At 44.0% G+C, this 26,389-nt stretch overlaps 1 protein-coding gene across 10 annotated transcripts in view; it reads left to right on the forward strand.

Moving 5' to 3' along the window:
- Positions 1–26,389, forward strand: part of PROM1 (prominin 1) — a 154,784-nt gene that overhangs the window by 122,166 nt on the left and 6,229 nt on the right. For 7 of the 10 annotated variants that reach the window (XM_058430231.1, XM_058430226.1, XM_058430228.1 and 4 more), the window contains 13 exons: positions 775–898; positions 2,908–3,011; positions 7,129–7,213; positions 8,791–8,934; positions 9,868–9,939; positions 11,355–11,447; positions 13,159–13,212; positions 14,902–14,982; positions 15,675–15,743; positions 17,212–17,304; positions 20,985–21,100; positions 21,629–21,652; positions 22,072–22,181. In XM_058430231.1, coding sequence (XP_058286214.1) covers positions 775–898; positions 2,908–3,011; positions 7,129–7,213; positions 8,791–8,934; positions 9,868–9,939; positions 11,355–11,447; positions 13,159–13,212; positions 14,902–14,982; positions 15,675–15,743; positions 17,212–17,304; positions 20,985–21,100; positions 21,629–21,652; positions 22,072–22,144 — 1,132 coding nt within the window. In that variant the 3' untranslated portion in view covers positions 22,145–22,181. Of the gene's footprint in view, positions 1–774; positions 899–2,907; positions 3,012–7,128; positions 7,214–8,790; positions 8,935–9,867; positions 9,940–11,354; positions 11,448–13,158; positions 13,213–14,901; positions 14,983–15,674; positions 15,744–17,211; positions 17,305–20,984; positions 21,101–21,628; positions 21,653–22,071; positions 22,182–26,389 lie in introns of those variants that run through there. The other 3 variants (XM_058430235.1, XM_058430233.1, XM_058430234.1) reach the window with 2 other exon arrangements.

Raw genomic sequence — 26,389 nt, forward strand, 5'->3', positions numbered from 1 at the left:
CTAGGCTGTTCTCTCTCCAAGCCAGCCCTGGGGATAAATGACCATGGCTAAGCTGCTGGCTCCCTAACGTACATCCGAAACCCAGATATCTGAGCTCCAAACATACTGACTCCTACACAGTCTTCCCACTCAATGTCTCTCTGGCAACAAGACCAACATTCAGCCCATCTTCTCTCCTTCCAGAGCATCAGTGCTCCCTGGCACTGCCCTTGGAGCCCTTCCTTGCCTCTACCTCTCGTGTCCAGCGCTTTCTGAGTCCTGCTGCCTCCTATATTATGCCTACTGTGTGTCCTATATTACGTCTCCATCATCCACCAACTCTCCACCAATCCTGCCCCCTTAGGCCACCCTCATGGGCCATAATAACAGCCTCTGCAATGATGTCCCATCCATGTTGGCACCTGTCCAGTCCATCCTTTACACTGTGCCAAGAGTGCTCTTGTTCAGAGAGAAGTCAGGTTGTGCTCCTTCTGTGCTTTCAGCCCCTTATTGGCCACCCCTCGTGTGTCCCCAGGCCCCTATACCATACACCCCTGCCTGCCCTGGAGCTGCCCCTCCCCAGGTCCCCAGGCCTATCCAGGGCACCCTTGCCTGTCCTGGAGCTGCCCCTCCCCAGGTCCCCAAGCCCTGTGTCACTCCTAGGTGGTCTGATCTGTTTCACCTGAATAACACTGAAGACCCCAGGTCTATTTTACAGAGTATAGGTAGATTTAGTATCAACAGGTAATATTGAATCATTCTTTGTTGAATTACTAACTTTATATTTTTTTCCAGTGGAGTTGGATTAAGTTTCCTCTTTTGCTGGATATTGATGATCATTGTGGTTCTTACCTTTGTCTTTGGTGCAAATGTGGAAAAATTGATCTGTGAACCTTACACGAGCAAGGAATTATTCCGGGTAAATATGATTTTCTACCCATTATGAAAGGACTTGAACAGAAACTTGGATTTCTTCATATATTGCGCGTTACTTTGAGAGCAGTGCAAACATATAAGCAATTTGGTTTAAATTCAGCAAATTTCTTGAAATTATTAAATTCAATAAATTTTTAAATATTCAATACATTCAATAGATCCTTTCTATTTGTAAGAGAAAAAAAATCTGGGAGTGTCCTTATTTTCGGATCATGAGCGAAATCAGGGCCAGGAGTTAAAGTGCTGCCGCTCAGTGTGGATTGCAGCATTTGGGGAGAGAAGAATTTTCCTCAGCCGTAGTTTCCAAATGTGGCTGGGAACATAGGAAGATCAGTTCCCGGGTTCCTCCCACACACCCTGGGAGATTCCCAGATGACAGAGGTGTCCACACAGATGAGCCCTAAATTTGAAGGGAAAGAGACTGATAAGCGGATGACTCGTGGCAGAGGGCTGACCTGGCAGACGTCTAGTGGTGCCACCAGGAAATGAATTCAAGCTTCGCTTTCTCCCTCTCAGTCCAACTCCCACAGACTCCGGGGGGCCAGTTGGCAGTTTTGCTTTCTTCATTAATGAGGAAATTTTGTTCTAAGTGTCTGGCTTCTAATTGTGGCTTTTCTGTGTTTTTTTTTTTTCGCCAGATTCTGATTTTTAAAATATATTTCTATTTCACTCTTTCATTGTATATACATTTTTCTGCCTAAGATCTGTTAGGAAATCAAAAGAATACTGTTGTCACAGTATTTTAATTATTTCACTGGTCAAGGGAGATTAAGTTGAGATCACCAGCAGGTCAAATGATCTCCATTTGGCCTTTTGATAAAAGAAAGACATCAAGCCAGGCATCATTATCTCCTGTAGAGTGTCGAATCATTCAAAGATAATTTTTCTTAAGTACGGGATATTTCAAAACCATTTCCACTTCTCAAGCACATACACAGTCACGCATTGATTTGCCCATCTTAAATATGTATGGCGCAGAGGCAGAGAGTGTGTGAATTTTTTTTTTTTTTTGAGACGGAGTCTCGCTCTGTCACCCAGGCTGGAGTGCAGTGGTGCTATCTCGGCTCACTGCCAGCTCCGCCTCCCAGTTTCATGCCATTCTCCTGCCTCAGCCTCCCAAGTAGCTGGAACTACAGGTGCCTGCCACCACACGCAGCTAATTTTTTGTATTTTTAGTAGAGACGGGGTTTTACCATTTTAGCCAGGATGGTCTCGATCTCCTGACCTCGTGATCTGCCCACCTTGGCCTCCCAAAGTGCTGGGATTACAGGCGTGAGCCGCCACGCCCCGCCGAGTGTGTGAATTTTAATACATTTTGTCCAGAGAGAGAAATAGCACAGCACTGGGTGCGCCACTTCATGGCTGTATATTAGCTATTCTGATCAAATGGTCTACTCTGCTTCTATTTATAATATGTTTGTTTTATTAAGATAAAGATTAAAGAGTTCTCGGCCAGGCATGGTGGCTCACGCCTGTAATCCCAGCACTTTGGGATGCTGAGGTGGGTGGATCACCTGAGGTCAGGAATTCAAGACCAGCCTGGTCAACATGGTGAAATGCCGTTTCTACTAGAAATGTTGTTTCTACTAAAAATACAAAACTAGCCAGACAGTGGTGGCACCTGTAGTCCTAACTACTCGGGAGGCCGAGACGGGAGAATCATTTTAACCCAGAAGGCAGAGCTTGCAGTGAGCCGAGACAGTGCCACTGCACTCCAGCCTGGGCAACAGAGCGAGACTCTGTCTCAAAAAAAAAAAAAGTTCTCAAAAAAAGTAATTTTAATAATTTTGATTGATGCTGCCTGTCAATAAATATAATACATTGATTTATTCCAATTATACTATTATTTTCTAGTTATAAGTTGGAAATCAACCAGAAAAATAATGTTATGAAAAATTTCAAAAAATATTCAACAGAATATTAATTTTATTATATTAGTATGTATGTTAGTGTAAAACTGATTTTTCGAAAATACTTCCTAATGTGTTCTAGGTTTTGGATACACCCTACTTACTAAATGAAGACTGGGAATACTATCTCTCTGGGAAGCTATTTAATAAATCAAAAATGAAGCTCACTTTTGAACAAGTTTACAGGTATCAATATTTGCATTATACATTTTGCTATTTAAAATGTTCTTTTTCCGGAATGAGAATTTTGCATTTGAAGTGTTTTTAAATCTTAATTATATGACTTTCCTGTTTCAGAGATAAGCTGTCCCATAGTATTTTAAAGACACAGTAGAAATTAGATCAAAAATATATTCCTTCTACTGAAAGCCTTTGAGACCTGGAATGGTGATGTTTCAAGGTCTCGCTCTCCAATAATCTCTGGAACTCACTAGTTAAGGTAACCCTACGATGCACTAACAGGACCCCATGAGAGATCTTGTTCAAGAACCACGTTGCTCTAAGTAAAAGCCATCCAACAAGAATAGTGAACAGGTGATTCAGTGATTTGGATCCCTGATAGGAGGAAGGCAATGCAGTTGGAGAGCTGCCTGCTGTCAGGCCTCCTGGGCTGTGACCCCGGCCCCCTCCTGGAGGCTCTGTGCCCTGGGCGATTCCACATCTTCTCTGTTCCATGGAGGTCATGGTCATAGGAATCTGACCCTGAGATTGTTTTAGGGTTAAGGAAGACACATGAGATTCGAACGGTGCCTGACACATCATTTGGACTTGATAAACGATACCTGTTCTTAATATTGTTCATCTAGGCTGGCCACAGTGGCTCATGTCTGTAATCCCAGCACTTTGGGAGGCTGAGGCAGGTGGATCACCTGAGGTCAGGAGTTCGAGACCAGACTGACCAATATGGTGAAATCCCATCTCTACTAAAAATGAAACACAAAAATTAGCCAGTCATGCGCCTGTAGACTGAGCTACTCAGGAGGCTGAGACAAGAGAATTGCTTGAACCTGGGAGGTGCAGGTTGTGGTGAGCCGAGATCGTGCCACTGCACTCCAGCCTGGGCAACAGAGTGAGACTTTCTCTCAGGAAAAAAGAAAACAAAAAAACTATATATATATGTAACAACTCCTGACCTCAGGTGATGTATGTGTGTATAGATAGATAGATAGATAGATATAGATATAGATGTATGTTTCATTGAAATGCATTTCTCTTAGCTGACTGTGTAGTGTCTGCTTTTGCCCAGTGGTGAAATAGGCTCCTAGTCTGATGGCTGGTAGACTTAGGTGTCTGATCTTAGGTGTGAACCCATGGGCAGCTCTCTGCTATGAGCCATAGGGAAGGGACTCTCTATAAGAGTATTTGAAATCAATTCACAGGATGCTTTTTAAACACTGGTGACACTTATTTCTCCCACGGTGAGACCGAAGGGCCAGAGGATGTGTGTGTTAACATGGTGTGTTCATAGTGAATGAAACTAAAAATACACAGGGTGATAGGGATTCACATTGAGAGGAGAGAACTTTATAAGTCATAGACACAGAAGCCCTTCCATGCCTTACACGTGAACCACCATTCTTAGTGTTCTTATTACTCTCTCAGAGTTCCTTTGTGCAATTTTAAGCAAGTATTAACCCTATGCCTAGCATTATTATATAGCTTAGTAGTATTAGCCATCATTTGATATTCAAGAGACTTCTTAAGCATTTTGTGAATTTGTTATACTTTTAGGTATTGCAAGGTTCTTTTTGTACTTTTTAAAAAACATTTTGAAATATGCACACATTTAATTAATCAATGATCATTAGTTCCTCTAGCCAAACCACAGAAGTTATTTTAAAACAAATATAGCTGTGTCATTGCTAAGTATTTATTTATTTATGTATTTATTTATTTTCTGAGACGGAGTCTCGCTCTATCACCCAGGCTGGAGTGTAATGGCACCATCTCGGCTCACTGCAACCTCTGCCTCCCAGGTTCAAGCGATTCTCCTGCCTCAGCCTCCTGAGTAGCTGGGATTACAGGTGTCTGTCACCACGCCTGGCTAATTTTTGTATTTTTAGTAGAGATGGGGTTTCACCATGTTGGTCAGGCTGGTCTCGAACTCTTGACCTCAGGTGATCCACCCACCTTGGCCTCCCAAAATGTTGGGATTACAGGCGTGAGCCCCACTCCCGGCCATTACTGTTTATTTCTATTACCTAATAAATATTATGCTAAGTGGTAATAGTGGTAATTTAACAAAATTCTAAGAGCTAGCACCTGCATGGTGCTTTCTGCATGCCAAGACTGATGGAAACACCTCGGATGTATAAACTTCTTTAATATCCACACCACTCTGTGAGCTAGGTACCATACTAACTACTTTTATTATTGTATGAGCACCTGGCGTAACGGGAGCTAAGTACCATACTAACAACTGCTTTTATTATTACATGAGCACCTGTGGTAACGGGATACCTGAGATATTATACAAAATTGAATTAGACTCTGGTCCTACTGTCAAGGACAACCTAGTAGGGAGTTAGATCTGTAAAGAAGTGTTCTAGAATACGGTGATACTTACAGCTGATAGAAATGTATTGAGGCTACTCTAGAAGCCCCAAGGAGGGTGTCTTATGCAGTGTGGGAATGGAGGGATTAGGAAGGACTTCCTGAGGGAAATGGCACCTAAGATGATCTTAGTAGGTTAGTGGGGATTGGCTGAGCCAAGAAGGAAAAAGGTACCTAGGCTGAGGGACACAGACAAAGGCAGGGAGGCAGGAGCAGTAGGCTACTCTTTGGGAGCTTTTAAAAATCCCACTACGACTTTGGGGCCAAATACAAAGTTAAAGGACAGAGAAAAGTCCTCGTTTCCATTATTCAGCCCATGGCAGTGAAAGCTGAGCTTCTGGAGCCCTGAGACAACACTCAGAATGAACTTATAAATGTTACTTGTAGGCTTCGTCTTCTCAATCTTTCTTAAATCTTCTTCTTCCTCTTCCTCCTCCTCTTCTTCTCCTCCTCCTCCTCCTCCTTTTTCTTCTTCTTTTTCTCCTCCTCCTCCTCCTTCTTCTTTTCTCTCTCTCTCTCTTTCTACTTCCAACTGGTCTCCTTGTTCCCATTCCATCCTCCAAACCTCCAAGCATGATGTGATGTGACCCAACTGCATGTGTCACTTCCTACCTAAGTTTCTCCATTGCCTCTGGCAGAGGCAGCTAAGTGTCCAGTGCCCATCCCCCATACTCAGGGTAGACATTGATAGTCAACTGAGCCTCAGGGAGCTTAGCCCAGGGAGCCTCAGGCTCCTTCTGGACAGCGTGCTCTAGGCATACATTAGCAATCCATTGGCTTTTCTCTGCACAGTTAAACCCGTTCACCACCCCTAGGCTGAGAGGACAAAGCCAAGTGTCTCAGCCTGGCATGCTAGCTCCTTGCGATTCTGGCTTCTGCAGCGCCCTCCAGTTTTACCTCTGGTTGTTCATGCATCAGGCTCTAAGTTCCAACAACACCAACCCGCTTGTTCTCTGGAGGGAAGGATCACACCTCCTAGGGATGTGGGGAAGTTGCTTCTTCCAGACATCCCTCAGGCCTAGAGGGCTCTGGCTGCTGTGGCAAGGAAGAGATGCCACATTCCTGGATGCCGCTTTTTTGAGGCAGGAATACGCATCCAATGAGGCCTCCCCTTCTTACCTCAGTCAAGTCTAAAAAAGTCAACTTTTCCTATTTTAGAGATAAGATTGAGGCATGGTGAGGTGAGGCCATTTCACCCAGGGGGCTGAGTTAGGTTACAGCCAAACTGTGCTGACCATCGAGATGTGTGCGTCTCCTCCCTATCTCTGTCCTCACCGTGAGGAATACATCTAAGGGTATATTTAGTCAGTGCAGCTCGGCTCTGGAAATACAGAGCAGAAATGTTCTTGGCAGGAGCTTCATAGAATCATTTAATGAAGTTCATAATCTACTCTGCAGTGTATCTCTTTCTAGCAAGTATTGTTTTTCTTTTTAATGAGAATTTATTTCTTCCCAGTGTGTAAACTTGTGGTCCACAGCAGAACTAGAGCACGTAGGAGACAGATGGAAAGATATATTTATCAATCCTTTTGCGTTTTTTCCAAGAACAGGACTGTTAGTAAAGCAAGGCAAGAAGTCAGAAGTGGTGGGTGCTGGGGGATTTGTGTGGCCACTGGGGACACCCAGCCCCACTTCTGTGTTCACAGATTAAACAAGGAGAAACAGTGAGCCTTTCTCCTCATCTTCAGCCGTGGACAGAGGTAGCTGCAACAGCTTTACTAGGTCCTAATTTCTCTGTTCATTCCCACAGTGACTGCAAAAAAAATAGAGGCACTTACGGCACTCTTCACCTGCAGAACAGCTTCAATATCAGTGAACGTCTCAACATTAATGAGGTAATTAGAATTCGTCATGGAATCGACATAACACATTCCTTCACCAAATCTAGGTGTCTTTCTTTCTTTTCTGGAAATTGAGATGAAATTTGTATAAGATAAAATTAACTATTTAAAAGTGACGTTTGGTATATTTGTATGGCTGTGTAACCTTCACCTCTGTTTGGTTCCAAAACATTTTCTCACTGCCCGACCAGTTGTCTTTCTTGTGGTTTGAGTTTTTCTAGTGGATTATGCAAGAGCCCCTAGAGGGGCCTCAGTATGGACACTTCACAGGGAAAGATGTCATTTTGCTGAGTCTAGATGGTTTTGTGGGAACAGCCCCTATGTGTTCCTCAGGAAGGCTCTCACTCCAAGACCAGCCTCCCTTTCTGCCAGTCCCTGAAATGGGGCACTCAGTGTGGAGGAGCATGGTCCACACCGTCCTCCTTCCTTACGAGTCACATGGTGGCCCCAGGACTCCAGTGTGAACTAAAGCAAAGGATGGAAGCTGACAGAACCTCCTCTTTTCTTTTGCCAGAGCCCACACCCCAGTCTTGAGTCTTAAGACTTGGAGGAACGGCCATTCCAGAGCACACTGGCCTGAAGAAAGAGTGAGAGTTTCAGCTGCCCAGGCCTAGGGTGCCGTTAGCCGAGACCAACCCCACTCCCTGTACCTGGAGGCCTCTTCTGACTTTCTATCAGAAAGAATCTAGAGCGTCATCTCTCTTTTGGGTTTCCAGAATGAGAGCAGAAACAAAGGGATCCCAAGGGAAGAGGCTATTCCCAAGCCCCCACAGCTTGCCCACTGCTGCTAGAGCTACCATGAGGCCATGATGGCTTGAATGTGAAAAGCTGTATTTGAAAGCTGTATATGAAATGTTTATTATCTTCCCTAAATAGTCCACACATATACATTAAACAGACATAATCTTGTAACCAAACCCTAAATAGATGCCCATCATGCTGTGCGTCACTTCTCTGTGTGCTATGGTGGGTAGCAGTTGGAGAGGTTGCCTGGGACATGCAGGCACTCCACGCTGCTGGAAACTGCTATCAGTACAACCCTGAATCAATGACCACATTTCCATAATCTTTGCTCAAGTAACTAAACACTGTTCCCCAAATGATATCTCCCATTTCTTCCTACTCCCAGCTATTGTGTGTGCTGGTCCCTTCCCTGGAACGCCAGCCTACCCTGTCCCTTTCAGCTTCTCTGTTTGTCAAAGCTGGAGGCTTAGAAGCCATGGGACCCATAGAGAAAGGGATGGGAAAGGAACAGGATGGGAAGTACCAGGAAGAGATGCCAGTCAAGTGCTTGCACATTTTTTTTGTCTTTTGTGGTTTGATTGCTCTTTGTTTATTTTTTTTTTTAATTTATGTTTAAAAATTTTTTTTAAATAGAGACAAGGTCTCTTTATGTTGCCCTGGCTGGTTTTGAACTCCTGAGTTCAAGTGATCCTCCCACCTCAGCCTCCCAAAGCGCTAGGATTGCAGGCATGAGCCACCACATCATGCTTTTATTGCTCTTTTAAAGCATTTGGTTTGTGACATTCTTGGAGAATAAGGGACTGATTTGTAACTTCCTTTTTTCACAGCATACTGGAAGCATAAGCAGTGAACTGGAAAGTCTGAAGGTAAATCTCAATATCTTTCTGTTGGGTGCAGCAGGAAGAAAAAACCTTCAGGATTTTGCTGCTTGTGGAATAGACAGAATGAATTATGACAGCTACTTGGCTCAGGTATGACGCATGTGTTCCTGCTTGATCCTTTAGGAGAAATTAAAGCGTCAGATGTGTATTTCTGTTTTGCTTTTGATTTTTTATTAGGATGAGATTCATGTAATATAAGACTAACCATTTAAAGTGCGCAATTCGGTGGCATTTAGTACATTCACAGTGTTGCACAACTACCTCTGTAGTTCCTGTAGTTCCAAAACATTTTCATCACCCTAAAGCAAACCCCAAAGCAGTTGCCCCCATTTCCTCCTCCCCAAACCCTTGGCAACCACCCATCTGTGGTCTTTTTTTTTTTGAGACGGAGTCTTGCTTTGTCACCAGGCTGGAGTGCAGTGGCGCAATCTTGGCTCATTGCAACCTCCACCTCCTGGGTTCAAGTGATTCTCCTGCCTCAGCCTCCCGAGTAGCTGGGACTACAGGCGCCCGCCACCACACCCAGCTAACTTTTTTTTGTATTTTTAGTAGAGACGGGGTTTCACCATGTTGGCCAGGATAGTCTCGATCCCTTGACCTTGTGATCCGCCCACCTTGGCCTCCCAAAGTGCTGGAATTACAGGCGTGAGCCTCCGTGCCCAGCTCATCTGTGGTCTCTTTAGATGGATTTACCTAGTCTGGGTATTTAAAAAACAAAAAGATTATATAACACGTAAACTTTTGTGTCTGGCTTCTTTCACTGAGCATGTTTTTGCTGTTCATCCATGTTATAACATTATCAGCACTTCATTCCTTTTCATAGTTGAATAATATGATTGAATAAAAATATGGCTTTATATGTATAAATAAGAATGCAAACGTTGCCACCTGTTTAAGAGCTTCTGACCTCACATGATTACTTTATGGTTATGAATCCATGTTTAATCTGTTGCCTACTAGATGTTGTGTTAAGGCTTAAAGATGCCATATCCATAAGACAATTTTTTTTCACTTCTATTGTAGACTGGTAAATCCCCCGCAGGAGTGAATCTTTTATCATTTGCATATGATCTAGAAGCAAAAGCAAATAGTTTGGTGAGTTCAAATCGTCCGGTTAAATACTGTAGTAGTTGTAGATGTCAAATGTCAGTACCATTCTTAGGGAAGCTGCTGAAGAGGTTCCTCACACTGTGAGTAATCCCTTGTTCATAAACACCTCTCTTGTGCGTGTCATTACGTTTCCGTCCACAGCCATTGCCATGTGGCTCAAACCTCTCTGAGCCTTGAATGTTGCCAGGATGGTGTCGGGTTGATGCAGGGCAGGTGAAACCTGCTTTATTGAGGCAGTGGCAGGGTTACAGCTCAGAGACTGCTCTTCTGGAGTGGGGCTACCCCATAGGCAGTGTGCAGAAAGTAGCAGCCTAGGGACAGTTTTGTAGTCTTATTTATAACCACTTTCGATGGAATGCTAATTAAGTGGCGGGTTGTTCAGAAATAGCTAGAAAATGAGTGGTAACTTCCCAGTGTTGCCATGGCAATGGTTAGCTGTCATGGTGCTGGCGGGCATGCCTTATGGTGATGGACAGGGAGAGGTGCTTTGGGCTCCTCTTTCTGGTTTCCGCCAGTCTTCAATCTGGTCTAGCGTCCCACCTGCCTTCTATCTCAAGATGACTGCAGCCTTCCACCCTCTGCTCTGAGTGCAGGCAGGCACCCTCACTACTTTAGCTCTGGGTCTGTTTCCACTCCTATTAACCCCTCCACTTCTAAACACACCCACCCATGCACACAGGTTGTTTTCCTGCAGTGTAGGGAATAGTACCTGGGGCTGTGGGAGGAAGATTTCATGTGTTGCTTTGAATTACCAATAGTAAGTGATGAGGGAAGGCAGAGGTACCACCCCAGCCCCATAAGCTTCCCCTTTCAACTCCTCTGCTGCTTGGTGACTACTTGGCCTTAACTGGCCCCGTCCAAGAAGCAGCACACCACGGTGACGAGGAACCTGGGCTCTTGAGGAAGACCTGGGTCTAAGTCTTGACTCGGGATAGGAGCTTAGGCAAGTTATTTTTCCTTTCTGCCTTAGTTTCCTCATCTGTAAAGTGGGGTAATGGTATCTACCTTATAGGATTGTTATTCATTAATAAATTAAACACTCATTGAGTGTGGGTTAAATAAAAATTTCTCCATGGAGCCTTGGTTTTCTCACCTGTAAAATGGGAAACTGAGAGTGGCTGTATCATGGTGAGGTGGAGAGAACACAGCCTCTGGCACTCAGGAAGGGCTCTTGGGTGTGGGTTATTGCTGAGAGTCCATGGTTCTGTGCTTTGAAGGAGGGTGTCTTGGCACTGTCCCTCACACCAGCCCCCATGCCCACTCACAGCCATCATTGCACAAGGAGGGCTGCGTGCTTATGTCATGGCAGCCCTCCTGGCTGCGCAGGGCCCCTGAGGATAGCAAGAGTGCTTTGAGTCTGGAAAGATGGTATTGATCTTTGTTTTTTATTCTTTTTGTAGCCCCCAGGAAATTTGAGGAACTCCCTGAAAAGAGATGCACAAACTATTAAAACGATTCACCAGCAACGAGTCCTTCCTATAGAGCAATCACTGGTAACAGTCGACAACGTACTATATTTCACTGTGACCTGAGCAAAATCTACTGCAGCTAGTTGGCTTTCATTTAGCCTCACGACGCATGCTCATCTCTCATAGGTCCCAGCTGACTGGCCTCAGCCCCAGAAGTTGAGCTGGCCTTTAGACAAAAAAATTGCCCCTCCCTCTTCTGCTTATTCCCTTCCATTTTTCATTTGAGTGTGAACAGTTAGATAAAATCTGTGGCTGTCTCCTCCACCTTGCTCTAGTTTCCACTGCTGTGAGCAGGCACTCCTATGCCTCGCATTTAGCTACAGTGCTGTGGACTCACTGTCACTTATTCTTCGATTCTTTTTCTCCAAACTTTGTCTAGAAATATGTGAAGGTGAGGTTAAGTGCTTCTCTGTGTAGATCCACTTAGCCCTGTCTGCTGTCTCGATGAGTGCTGCTTCGTCTCTCCTCTCTTCCATCCTTTCCGTTTGCTTCTCACCACCTTCTAGCTTCTTTTCTTAATGCAGTAAAGGCAGTTTCTAGCAAAGAAAGAACATGGACTTTGGAGTCAGACAGACCCGGTTTTAAATCCTGCTTCTGGCTCTCCAAACGATTGTAGCTTCTCAGTTTCCTCATCTAAAAATGTTGGGATCAATAACTGCCTTGCTCTTACCTGTTCATGGAAATGAAGGACCTGACCTCAGAGGATCTCAGTAAAGAGGAAGAATTATTATATTATGCTTGTGTGGGAGTTGTATTTGTAGCCATCAAGAAGAGAACTGTGTGGAAACTGGGTTACTGAATCAGCTTGCTCAGGTTTGGACAAGCAAGTAAATACACTCAGCTCCAACATCCGAACATCCGAACATCTCAGCCACCAAACTTTCCAGAACTAGTTTCCTTTTTTCTCTCTTGATTTCCTAATTTATTAGATTATTCACAAAATCCTCTCATTAAATTTTCTTAATTTGTGTCCAGTGCTATTTATAATTTTCTGTACACTGATTTATGCCTAACACAAATTTGTTAACATTTTAAGCTGGTTTTGCATTTTTTTTAAATGCTTTTTTTCCAAGTGCACAGGACTCTTTGGCCTTTTCAGAGCTAGGGCAACCTGTCCACAAATAGTCAACATGCTTCGTACCTGTGACCTATGATCTAAACCAGGGGTTGGCAAGCTAGGGCCCCTGCAAACTACAGCCTGCAGGCTAAATTCAGCCCACCACCAGTTTTTGTAAATAAAGTTTTATTGGAATATGGCCACACCCACTCATTTGCAAACTCTCTGGGGCTGCTTTTGACTACAAGGACAAAGCTGAGTAGTTGGGACTATGGCAGATAAAACCTAAAGTGTTTACTCTGGCCTTTTACAGATAAAGTTTGTCAACCTCCAGTCTAAACTGTTCAGGTTAACCACTCGTGCGGGGCAGGCTCTGTTTTAAATAATGCCTTCCACTTTGATCAAACCTAATTCAAAGGGATTTCTTGGATGCGTCACATGTGATTTGCTGTTCTTCACAGCTTTAGGATATGTATCCAATTTTTTTCTTCAAGTTTTCTTACACCAGAGGCATAGAAGGTACATACTGTTAATTGTGTTGATTATTTTTTCTAGAATGAAACCATTACAGTGTAAAAACAGATTTGATGGCTGTCTTGTGGGAAGGGAGGACACAAGGTATGTGATCTTGTTGCTTCATGTAATAATTTTGGAAATATTATCTATGTTTTTCGCCAGAGCACTCTATACCAAAGTGTCAAGATACTTCAACGCACAGGGAATGGATTGTTGGTAAGGGTTTACTTTGTTTTCTGTCATGGGGTTTTGTTATAAAATACCACAAAAAGAATGCTAGAAATGTGGATTTTTGTAGGTACTTTAAGTTAAAAAAAAAAAAGCCTCAGTTATCTACCTATTTTAAATAGCAAATTGGGTTTTCCTACTATTTCCTTTCTACAAGTACTTCTCTAAGTGCAGACCTCATCTTAGCAGGCTATTAGATACGTAGGTGAAATCTATGTTTTGATGTGTAGGATGCAAGCTTAGAAGGTACATCGGTCCCTTTCACAGAGATAATGCTGCCTAACACACAATCCCAAACCTCAGTACCTTCTAAGTATAAATGTTCATTTTCCCTGCTGGTTTGACAGCAGGCTTCTCTACACATCTTCCCATGGAGAGACCCGGCCTGAAGGAGCAGCTCCTGTCTGGGGCACCTCATGTCCTCATAGTGGAGGACAGGAGTTCAGGGAATGAGTGGAGGCACAGGTTGTCCTTTAAGCTCAGAATGGGCACCCTGCCCCTTCACCAGCATTCCACTGGCCAAAGCAAATCACATGGTCACACCCGTCATCATCTGGCTGGGGAAGTATACTCCACGCTCTGGGCGGCCATCCAAGGAGCATATCAATAATCCTGAACAGCTAATGCAATCTACCACAGGGGCCGCGTGTGGGCTGCAAGCATTCCCTCAGCAGACACAGAGCTGCAAGGCTGGGTTGTGTTCATCTTGTATCCACAGTACCAATGGGCAACTTAGGAGATATTTTTTCATTGAACGGAAGAGGTTGTACATGAGAGGTTTTGGGTGTCAGCTGCACAGGAGAAAACTAAATGTTCCTCCTTCCACTTTTCTCAGTGAGCCCAACATCATGGCTCAGCTCCTCTGAAGATGTTTAGGTTTACTCTGCTCCAGGACCCTCCCTATGCCTCTGATCACAGTTGCCATTTCATGGGTGTGCGTCTCATGCCAGGGGAACCTGGAAACACACCAGTGACTACGTGCAGGTGCTTTGCTACCTCTGTGAACAGGGCGAGGGTGTGCAGTGGTGCGAGGCCTTTCATGAGGTGCCCAGCCAAGGGGGTTAGTCGGGGGCAGGAACTGGCCATTGACTCACTCGCCAGGCTCTGTGCCCTGAGGTCCCTGGGCAGAAAAGGCCCCATTTCCAATTTGCACCAAGCTGCCATGTGGGTTGGCAGAGGACTCGTCTTTGCTTGTGTTGTGGTGCAAAGACTATGGGCTTTGCGGTGAAAGCCAAAAAATGTTCCGTGCAAATCCCAGCATTGTCGTACGCAAATCCCAGCATTGTCGTATGCAAATCCCAGCATTGTCGTATGCAAATCCCAGCATTGTCGTATGCTTCCCCAGCAGGGTGACCTTGAAGAGGCTGAGCTGCCTCATCTGTGAAGGGAGCTTAACAAACAGTACCTTCCTACCTGCCTGGTTGCGTGTTTCCAGCAAGTCCAGAAAGGCCATTCCTCTCAAGGACTAGCCCAGTGTCTGGCCTAGTGTAAATGCTCACTCTCAGCTCATCTCCTTCCCGGCCCTCAGGGGCTGGGCGGGTTCTGTCTTCCTCTTAACTAGCAGCTCCAGGTCACGGTGTCGCGGAGCTGAGTTACAGTACTTGAATCACTATGCAAATTGTCTAATTAAATCTTTCTGTGACTTGATGCCCTGATAACTATGGCTGTGTCTTTCAGGAGAGAGTAACCAGGATTCTAGCTTCTCTGGATTTTGCTCAGAACTTCATCACAAACAATACTTCCTCTGTTATCATTGAGGTGAGCCTTTTTTTTTTTTTTTTTTTCTCATAGTTTTTTTTTTTTTTATTATAGTTTAGGTTTTAGGGTACATGTGCACAATGTGCAGGTTTGTTACATATGTATCCATGTGCCATGTTGATTTCCTGTACCCATTAACTCGTCATTTAGCATTAGGTATATCTCCTAATGCTATCCCTCCCCCTCCCCCCACCCCACAACAGTCCCCGGAGTGTGATGTTCCCCTTCCTGTGTCCATGAGTTCTCATTGTTCAATTCCCACCTATGAGTGAGAACATGCGGTGTTTGGTTTTTTGTCCTTGTGATAGTTTACTGAGAATGATGTTTTCCGGTTTCATCCATGTCCCTACAAAGGACATGAACTCATCATTTTTTATGGCTGCATAGTATTCCATGGTGTATATGTGCCACATTTTCTTAATCCAGTCTATCGTTGTTGGACATTTGGGTTGGTTCCAACTCTTTGCTATTGTGAATAGTGCCACAATAAACATACGTGTGCATGTGTCTTTATAGTGGCATGATTTATAGTCCTTTGGGTATATACCCAGTAATGGGATGGCTGGGTCAAATGGTATTTAAAGTAAGCATGTCCATAAGTGGGCACTTGAATGTTACAGATTAAATATTTATAATGTTTAAGTATGCTGTCATCATTTTAATGCTTCTACTCATCTTTTGTTTCTTTCCAGGAAACTAAGAAGTATGGGAGAACAATAATAGGATATTTTGAACATTATCTGCAGTGGATCGAGTTCTCTGTAAGTAGTTTATCTTTTATGAATGTTAAGGGGGTTCAAGTTTTAGGATAGTCATTTTCTAGGGTAAAATGTGGAAGAAATAAAATTAAATTTCCCGTAATTTGGTAGGAAGTAAGTGAAAGGACATTGATGTGCAGGACCAAGACTTCTGGGGCTTCCCACCAGGTCAGAGGACAGCCACCTCCTGGTCCCCTTTGCTCACCTTTGCCATATGCAATTCTTCCATTTGCTTCCCACCCCCTTTTTCAGGTAACAAAGGGGCCAGGTAACAAATTTGAACTAAAGCACTATGCTGGGCACGAGAACTTTTTAATTCTCTCAAAGTCCTGTAGGTTGGGTCTCACTGTTCCAAAACAAATGAGGAAACTGGAAACCAAGGCTCAGAGAGAATAAGGATCTTGCTTTAAAATATATACAATTGTCTGTCATTATCCATGGGTTATTTGCTCCAGGGCCCCCTGCAGATACCAAAATCCTTGGGTGCTCAAGTCCCTTATATAAAAGATATAGTTATTTGCACATAACCTATGCACACCCTCCTGTATGTTTTAAATCTCTCTAGATTACTTATAATACCTAATACAATGTACATGCTATGTAAATAGTTGGTATACTGTATTGGTTCGGGAACAATGATTAAAAGAAAGTCTGTACATGTTCAGTAAAGATGCAACTATCCATTTTTTTCTGAATATGTTTTAATCTATGATTGGTTGAATCCATGGATGCAGAATTCAGGGATACGGAGGGCCGACTGTAACTGTATATGCAGAACTCATCCATGCACATCAGCCATCAGTTCCATGTCTTAGAGCAGCGGTCCCCAACCTTTTTGGCACCAGGCACTGGTTTAGTGGAAGACGGTTTTTCCGCAGACCGGGGGTGGAGGTAGTTTCAGGATGATTCAAGGGCATTACATTTATAGTGCACTTTATTTCTGTTATTAATATATTGTATAATATATAATGAAATAATTATGCAACTCACCATAGTGTAGAATCAGTGGGCGCCCTGTGCTTGTTTTCCTGCAACTAGATGGTCCTATCTGGGAGTGATGGGAGACAGTGACAGATCATCAGGCATTAGATTCTCACAAGGAGCACAGTCTAGATTCCTCGCATGTGCAGTTCCACAATACGGTTCATGCTCCTATGAGAATCTAATGCTGCTGCTGCTCTGACAGGAGGCGGAGCTCAGGCAGTAACATAAGGGATGAGGAGCAGCTGTAAATACAGGTGAAGCTTTGCTTGCTCACCCGCCACTCACTTCCTGCTGTGGAGCCCAGTTCCTAAGAGGCCATGGACCGGTACTAGCTGGTATCCATCTGTGACGCAGGAGTTGGGGACCCCTGTCTTAGAGGACATGGAGATCCTTTTTGTGACACCAAGTCAAAAGTAAACGGCACGTCTCATTCCTGTGGATTTCTGTGGATGCGGCTCAAAGTTTCCCTGTGTTTCCACCCCCCTAGATCAGTGAGAAAGTGGCATCCTGCAAACCTGTGGCCACCGCTCTAGATACTGCTGTTGATGTCTTTCTGTGTAGCTACATTATCGACCCCCTGGTAAGATTTCATCTTTCAAAAGAAGACACAATGAATCCATCATCTTTGGTTGTTTTTCTGGATTATGATATACACTATAATATTTGTTTTCTGCTTGAGAGAATCCAAAACCTCAAATGTAACATTTTGATCAATGTATTAAGATTATTAAGGTGCTAATAGACTAGAAAAGCCAAAGTTCTGGGCGGTTATCTTCTTTCCTTATATTTATGAGTCAGGAGACTTGCAGGGAGAAAACTCCTATTAGTTCAGAATAATCGGAAAGACAGTCACAGGTGTGCAGACTTCTCATCTTCAAAAGAATACTCAGTACAACTACATATACAACCCCAAAGCTGCACCAAACTTCATTTGTCATTAAAAAGCCCTTGGAAATGTGACTATTGGGATGGTAAGTTCCAGTTAATCGGGCTTAATCCTCAGCTCTGTTCCCTCCTCAACAGATGCTGACTCTCGGTGAGCGGATCCTCTCCCTCTGCTGAAAGCACTTCAAAGGCTTCCTGTTGCTATCTAAAGATCAGGATCCCTCATAGGTCATACTAGGCTCTGCATGGCTGAGCGCCCCCATTCCAGATCTCACTGTGTGCTGTCTGCCTGCCCGCCTTTATTTCTGTGCTCCAGACATACTCATCTTCTTTCACTTCATCAAATACATCTCAATTTCCCCACCTTAGGGCCCACGCACATGCCGTTTCTTCTGCCTGGACTGGAGATGGGCACACAGCGCCTTTCTCTTTCTCTCTCCTCTTCCCCTTCCCACCTACCCACTCCCCACTGTTAAGACCTAACTCCTCCAGGTCTGGTAACACAATGGTGAACATGAACTCTGAATGAAAATTCCACTTCTACATTTTCAGAACTCTGTGACTTTGAAAAATTACTGAAATTTTCTGAGTTCCTCGCCTATATGGGGCTGTTTTGATGATTCAATGAGAGGTCACATGTGAAGCCCTTCACTCTGTTGGAGCATCAGCACTCAATGAATATTCACTACTGTTGTTCCGCCTTCAGGTCTTAGCTCAAACATGTATTTTTTCCAGGAAGCCTTTTCTGATACCCCAAACTAGGCTGGGCTCCGTTTTCCTCATTCCTGTAGAACTCTATGCTTTTCCCTTAGAGATGTTATTGCTGTTTCAATTACATATTTATATGTCCCTCCAGCACACTCCAGACTCTCCATTCCATGAGTCACCAGTGCATTCAAGGCTGTGTCCCTGTTGTCTGGCATAATACCTGGCACAGAGTATCACTGATGCATTGTCAGGTTCTCTGTCACAGTTCATCCCTATTGCCCTGTCTGTCCATCTCCCTCGTTCACTTGTCCATCTGTCTGCTGGAGGGTCTTTCATGCCTGAGTGAAAAGGATTCTGCCACCGACCCAACCACGCAGACCCTAGGCCCTGCTTCCTGGATGCTTCCTTCCTCTTGCAACTACTTTTCTTGTCCTGTGCTTGGTGGCCCCTGCCGCCAGCTTTGGCTGAAGCCTTCATTAGGGGAGTCCAGAGCCAACCTGCTTGATTCCGAATTGACCTCTCTCTATGTCCAGCCTCCACCACCCACCCCATTCAGTCGAACCACATAGGCACCAGATGCCTCTCCACAGATCACCATGGACAGAGGGGAGGCCTAGAGGCTGCTCAGGAAGATCATAGACTGGAGCGGTATAGCAGAGGCTTTACATCGTAAGGAAGAGCTCTGGGCATCCATTTAGTCAGTAAGATAGACTGTGGGCTAGCTAATATGTTTATTTTGTATCTCAATTTTCCCCAAAAGGATTGAGGCAGCTTCCAGAAAAAGGATAAGGTTGTTATAAAGTTATAAAGCTTCCCAAGACAAGGTTGAAAACAGAAATCTAACAGAACATAGAGGGAAGGGGGAACAAATTGACTGGAAGTTAGGGGCCAAGAGGTGGTGCCAACCTCTGTAATTCTGAACTCAGCCAGGAGCAAAGCAGAAATGCAGGGTCAAGCTGTGAGGGTGAAGCAGATGTTATTTCCAAGTGGCATTTGGCCTCATGGTGGGCTGGGGAGAGTCGTTCTAGTGTTACTGACAGCATTTTCCTAAGGCAGGGATATCGTCAGACTCGAACTTACATAGGAACTTGGCAGGTTGTAGATTTACGTAGCAGGCCAAGTATAGGATGCTGGCCAGAGTGGCATTCAGCTCATGATATCTATGCATTGTGTGTTTGTCCTGATTGGTCCATAAGTTTACATCATTTGGAATATCACCTTGCAGATGTGAGTGGTGTAGACTGTGTCACCACTGAGGACAAATGTCCCCTTGAAGGAAGAACCACTTCCAGACTGTTGCTTTGTCGAAACAAGGGTTCAATGTTAAGAGAGGGAACTTTAGATTTTTGAAAAAAAGATGTAAATCCAGGTTTACATGTGAAATGTGATTTACAAATGTTGGCAACTATTTAAAAAAGGATACTTTATCATTGCTCTTTAGACAAAACATGGTCATCTACCTTCTATGTACCTTCAAGGTTGGTTAAATTAAACGTGGAACATTGATTGAGACCCTAGCGTGCAGTGAGCATTGTTTCTAACTTCTTGACACAGTAATGTTATGGAATGAAGATGCAGGCATCTCAGCTGCTCAGATGCAGAACAAAGCCGGAAGGGTTAATTTGTCATCTTTTTTTTTTTTTTTCTTTTTTTTGAGACAGAGTCTGGTTCTGTCGCCCAGGCTGGAGTGCAGTGGCACAATCTCGGTTCACTGCAACCTCTGCCTCCTGGGTTCACCCGATTCTCCTGCCTCAGCCTCCCAAGTAGCTGGGATTACAGGCACATACCACCATGCCTGGCTAATTTTTTGTGTATTTTTAGTAGAGATGGGGTTTCACTATCTTGGCCAGACTGGTCTTGAACTCCTGACCTCATGATCTGCCCGCCTCGGCCTCCCAAAGTGCTGAGATGACAGGCATGAGCCACCGCACCCAGCTAATTTGTCATCTTAATAACAAACAACTCGGCTGGGCACGGTGGCTCACGCCTGTCATGTCAGCACTTTGGGAGGCCGAGGCAGGCGGATCATGAGGTCAGGAGATCAAGACCATCCTGGCTAACACGGTGAAACCCCGTCTCTACTAAAAATACAAAAAAATCAGCCAGGCTTGGTGGCGGACGCCTGTAGTCCCAGCTACTCAGGAGGCTGAGGCAGGAGAATGGCGTGAACCTGGGAGGCAGAGCTTGCAGTGAGCTAAGATCACGTCACTGCACTCTAGCCTGGGGGACAGAGTGAGATTCTGTTTAAAAATAAATAAATAAATAACAACTCATAGGAGGGATTGAAACTCAAACCTGCTGGCCATCCATGCTCTGATTACTGGACGGTCAGGCAACAAAGGGAATCTGTTTGGGGTGGTTAGAAGTTGGGTTGGAGTGGCCTAGATTCGCATCCTGGCTTTACCACTTGCTGTTTCTGCTCCTCCTTTGTAAAATAAACATAATAATAAGATCTACTCAAGGTTTTTAGAAAGATGAAATGAATCCTAACAATGTGAGTAGCACTTCACACAGTGCCTGGTCCACATGACATTCTCAAATTGTTTTAAAGAACAAAATGACAACTCATTTTTAAAAATTCCAAAAAAAAAAAATTTCCCCCAAACAACTGTTTTTCCCATTTCTTATCTTCAAACATTTAATTCTTCTGATTTTTTTTTTTCCTAGAATTTGTTTTGGTTTGGCATAGGAAAAGCTACTGTGTTTTTACTTCCGGCTCTAATTTTTGCGGTGAAACTGGCTAAGTACTATCGTCGAATGGATTCGGAGGACGTGTACGATGAGTGAGTACGCGGGCTTCCACAGATGTGGGGGTCATTTTCTAGGTGGTGCTGTCTTCAAAGAGTTGCTAAAGATGAATAAGATGAGTTCTGATGAGGCTAAACTTGATTTCTTTTTTTTTTTTTAGTAGTAGTAGTTGGGTCATTTCTGTTCAGGTGTTTTTTTTTTTTCTTGGTGCTGATTTTTCTATACTTGTTTTAACTACTTTTTTCCTCTTGCTTAATCCTCTCAGCTTCCCTAACCAGCCTTTTTATTTCTTGTTTGCAGTTCCTCTCTCTCGGGGACCTGGCATTTCACTTTATGATAACTGTTTTTACACTTTCCATTTTAGCTCTGTAGTCTGCCCCTCATTCTGTGTCTGGTGAATGTGTATGCCTCGTTTTTCACTTCACTCATCTTTCAACGTGGGTCTCTCCTGAATTTGCACTGTCAGTATCTGTGTTAGAGTAAATATTTGCGGGGGTGTAGTTGCTGAGCTTTCATAATAATTTAAAAAATTAATTTTATCTCCCTTTTTTTGTATTTTATAGTGTTGAAACTATACCTATGAAAAAGTAAGCCTTCTTTAAAAAAACCATATTCCTAGATGGGATGGGGGAGGTTGATATTATTATGTAATGGACTTTAAAAATTAAGTCATTAACGTCTTAAAATTACGTAGAAACAGCAGATCTGTCCAGGCAAAAATAAATTGCAACACCTCTTAAAAAGAGGGTTGGCACATAGAAGGTGCTCAAGAAATACTTGATGAATTAATGAAATTTTATATGTTAAATTTATTAATCTATAAAGTAGTCATTTGGTCTTTGAAGTTTAAAAGGAGCAAAATGTCAATTACTCATTTGTCTTTTTTTTAGATTTAACAAATTGTTACATACTTTTCATGACCATTACATTGTCTTTGTAATCCATGATGTAAATACTTCATCTTAGAGATAACATGGTGTTTTTGGTGTATTTATTTCTGTTACAGTATGGAAAATGGTAATAATGGTTATCATAAAGATCATATATATGGTATTCACAATCCTGTTATGACAAGGTAAAGCAAAGTCTGGAAGTGCATGCCCGTCCTATGATAAACCGTCTCATCTCCTATAGATCAGCACTGAATTTTCTGCATGCTGCTGATGCCTTCACTTCTCTCTGTATGATACTTTATCAATGCTAGTCTCCAATCATGCTCTACATAGTGTTCCATGATGCCATGAATTTAAATGTTCAGTCGATTTCTAAACAATGGAATTATTCAGCAACTAAAATTTGGTGTCATCTTAAAATGCTATGTATGGCTGTAGATCATTACAGATTAAATGCATGCATACCTTGCATTTAGAATTTCTCTGCACCAAATAAACTGAGTAGTTACAGTTTTCAAGGCTTTTCCTTCCTTCCTTCCTTCCTTCCTTTTCCTTCCTTCCTTCCTTCCTTCTTTTCCTTCCTTCCAATAAATTAACTGTAACCAACCAGAAAAAGAACCTCAATTATTCCTCCAAAATCTTTATGAATTTACATTCTCTAGAATTAAGGAGCTCCTGTGGTTCTGGATATATCATATGTCAGGTAACTCAGTCCTCTGCTGAGGCTCTGCTAAGAATTCAGACCCACACGTCAGCCAGGGACCTATCTGCTCATAAGAGGTGGAGCCGTAGTGTGCGGGGCAGCAGGGCAGCAGTGGGCTGTCCTCTTCAGTGGGCGTGATCCTTCCCACGCCCATACAGCTGGCCCCCCGGTGCTCCCCCGAGCCCGCTCCCCACAGTGATGTCTCAGATGCCAAAGGGTGAGTCTAACGTTGATGCATGGGGGAGATCCACCTTAGAAGGCCCGCGCTCCACATGGGAGGCATCCAATTCAAAGTGCCCACATTCAGGGAAGCCCACAGCTTTGGCTTCACACCAGGTATTTATATTCAGAGCCTCCCAGGCCAGAAGCTGCTTACCAGTCAGGCACACCCTTATCTTAAGCAATATTATCTAATAACAGTTGATGCTCCACCTTGGTCAGATTTCAAGATGAACAGCACCAGAAAGTCATTAAAATTTGTCCTTTCAAGAGGTAAATGGCTTCCTGAACTTAAAACTTTGAACATTGTAAAAAATTCAGAACTTTGCATTATAATTTTCCATTTAGGGGAAGAGAAGTTATCTGAGTGCATTCCAGCTGCTATAACGAAATGCCTTAAACTGGGTAGCTTATAAACACCAGGGTTTATTTCTCACAGTTCTGGAGGCTGGGAATACAAGATGAAGGTGCTGTCAGATTCGGTGTCCGGTGAAGGACCATTTCTCATAGGTGGCGTTGTCTTGCCAAATCCTCACATGGCAGAAAGGGCAAGCTGGCTCCTTGGGGTCTCTTTTCTAAGGGCGTTAATGAGAGACTAATGAGGGCTTTGCTTTCATGACCTAAAGCGTCACCGTGATTACGATGTCAATGTATGAATTTTAGGAGTGCACAAACATTCAGATCAGAGCAGAAATGGTGATAATAAAAAAAATCAAGTTCTCGGCCAGGCGCGGTGGCTCATGCCTGTAATCCCAGCACATTGGGAAGCCGAGGCGGGTGGATCACGAGGTCGGGAGATCAAGACCATCCTGGCTAACACAGTGAAGCCTTGTCTCTACTAAAAATACAAAAAATTAGCCAGGTATGGTGGCACACGCCTGTAGTCCCTGCTACTCGGGAGGCTGAGGCAGGAGAATCACTCGAATCCAGGAGGCAGAGGTTGCAGTGAACCGAGATCGCGCCACTGCATTCCAGCCTGGGTGACAGAGACAGAGGGAGACTCCATCTCTAAATAAATAAATAAAGTCCTGAAATGGCAAATTGACTTCATCTCATCTGATACTTCCGGTATGCAAGGCTTGGTGGCTAGAGTGCTGTGTTGTGACAGAGTTGAAGATGGATTTAAGTATCAATTAGCCAGGTGTGCTCTGGGGAGAGTAGACAGTACAGCTGCCTGCATAATGTCCTAGCCTTCCTTTTTGTGGTATAGCATGCTTGGAGGGTATCTTATATATATGGACTGAAATTTTCAAGATCAGAGGACAGCTGTTCTCAATTACCTCTGTTGCCCTAACATCGGATCTTCTAGGACTGCTCTGAATTTGTAGAATTGTTTCCTGGTGTTTGCCTGTTGGTTGTAAAGGCACTGAAAGTACTCTCTGTTCTAAGAAGAGTCATCGAGGCTGCCTGGAAGATGCTAGAGAGAGAGACGCAAGCCTGGGTGGAGGCTGCCACAGGCAAGTTTTCTGGAAGCAGTGCTCAAATTGAGTTTGGAGTGCAGGATGTTTATGAGGAGCCATGGTTGTGAAAGAAAGGGGGAGAAGTCAAGGTTGGCCTGCCAAAGCCTTGGCCCAACCAGGCAGGAGCTCTGGATCAAGCATGGCCTGTAGGGAGTTGCCCACACTGGGCTAATCATTATAGATTAGCTAAGTCTTTGCACCCCCTCCTCCCCCAGTCACTGCTCCCAGGGCTGGAGCAGCGCTGCTGTAGAGCTGTAGGCTCTGCTGTCAGAGCGATAGGCTCTAACAGCTGGAGGCTCTCTGCTGACCATGCTGCCCCCAGCTGGAGGCAAGTCATTCTTAAAAGGGAATCTAGAAGGCACAACTCCATGGCTCCCTGAGAAGTAGATAAACTGGTAGGCCTGGAAGAATATGCTGCATCCCAGAAATCCTCCCACAGTTGAAAGGGAGATGTCAGTGTGCAAGTTGACAAGACAATCTTTGAGATGCCAGGGTCTTCTCAGCACACCAGTACTGCCATGGACCTTTGTCACTGAGGCATGATCATCACAGCCATCCGGACTCTGGCTAATTCCCAGCTTCAGATCTGAGTGCTGGAAATAGGCAGGTGTCAGCTGTCTTCTGTCTTATGCGATCACGTGAGATCTTTCCCACAAAGGAGGGTAGACTTCCAGTTCTAGCATCAATAAGAGAATAACTGAGCACCTATTAGTGCCACAGATGTCCTGCGTGTAGCATCAAAGACTTAATTCTCCAGGCTCAAGAAGCTTGTCGTAGCTCTCCTTATTTACTAGTTTTTACCCACATTGCTGGAACAGCATAAGACTTGATAACTCGTGGATTTAACTTGCTGTACAAGAAAAAAGACATGATAATGATAGAAAACAGGAAGATGTTAGAAAACAGCCCTCGTCGGTGTTGAGAAATGCCACTCTTCTCACTTGCCAGTGGACATTTCATCTTGGGCTGTTAGTGTTGAAATTCAAACTAGATTAAATGCCATTGTTCTATTAAATACATAAATGAAGTTTTAGGATGATTCTGTGGTCATTCTGCTTACAACAGACATTGGAAGGACTTGTCTTTGTGAAGGGCCTAGCACTTCATCCACCTGTGAAGCCTGGGGCTAGGGCTATACTAATGTTGGACCTCCTTCCTTAACGGTCCACAGCGCATTTGAATTTTTTTCTACTTTCTATATTCTGTGTTCTATAGTAGAGCTCCGAGGGTGGGTTGAAGTGTTTTGTTTCAGCAAGAGAAAAATCCCAAAGACTGAGTGACACCCTATGTGAGTTTCGCTGAAGCATCTTTCATGGTAACAATTAAATCGAGACTTGTTTTCGTTCCTGCACACCCACCTCCAGTGGGAACCCTGGCAAGCCTCCTGGATGTTCAGCCCGTCTACAGGCAGTCAGTGAAGAAGCACAGTTCTGATCTGGTTTATTTGCAGAAGGTTAGGAAATGACATGCCAGAAACTCTAGGGACATTGGGACACCTTTCTTTTCCACCCAGACCCTCCTAGAGGTCCCAGGGGTCTGAGTTGGAGTGGATCCTTGCTCTGCCTCCGTGTGTCATTGTGGAAGTGCTATTTAATGTCCTTGAGCCTCAGTTTTCTCACTTGTAAAAGGAGGGAATAATAAGAGCTTTGAGGCTGGGTGTGGTGGCTCACGCCTGTAATCCCAGCACTTTGGGAGGCCAAAGCAGGCAAATCACAAGGTCAGGAGTTCGAGACCAGCCTGGCCAACATGGTGAAACCTCATCTCTACTAAAAATACAAAAAATTAGCTGGGCGTAGTGGCGGGCACCTGTAATCCCAGCTACTTGGGAGGCTGAGGCAGGAGAATCGCTTGAACCCGGGAGGCGGAGGTTGCAGTGAGCTGAGATTGCACCACCGCACTCCATCCAGGATGACAGAGTGAGACTCTGTCTCAATAAATAAATAAATAAATAAATAAATAAATAAAAATAAGAGCCTTGTTTGCACAGGGTTGTGAGGGTTCAATGAGGTAACAAGGCAAAACATTCACCCTTTGACCATTGTAAGCCCT

This window comes from Hylobates moloch, unplaced genomic scaffold (genome assembly GCF_009828535.3).
Source record: "Hylobates moloch isolate HMO894 unplaced genomic scaffold, HMol_V3 SCAFFOLD_17, whole genome shotgun sequence".
NCBI lineage: Eukaryota > Metazoa > Chordata > Mammalia > Primates > Hylobatidae > Hylobates > Hylobates moloch.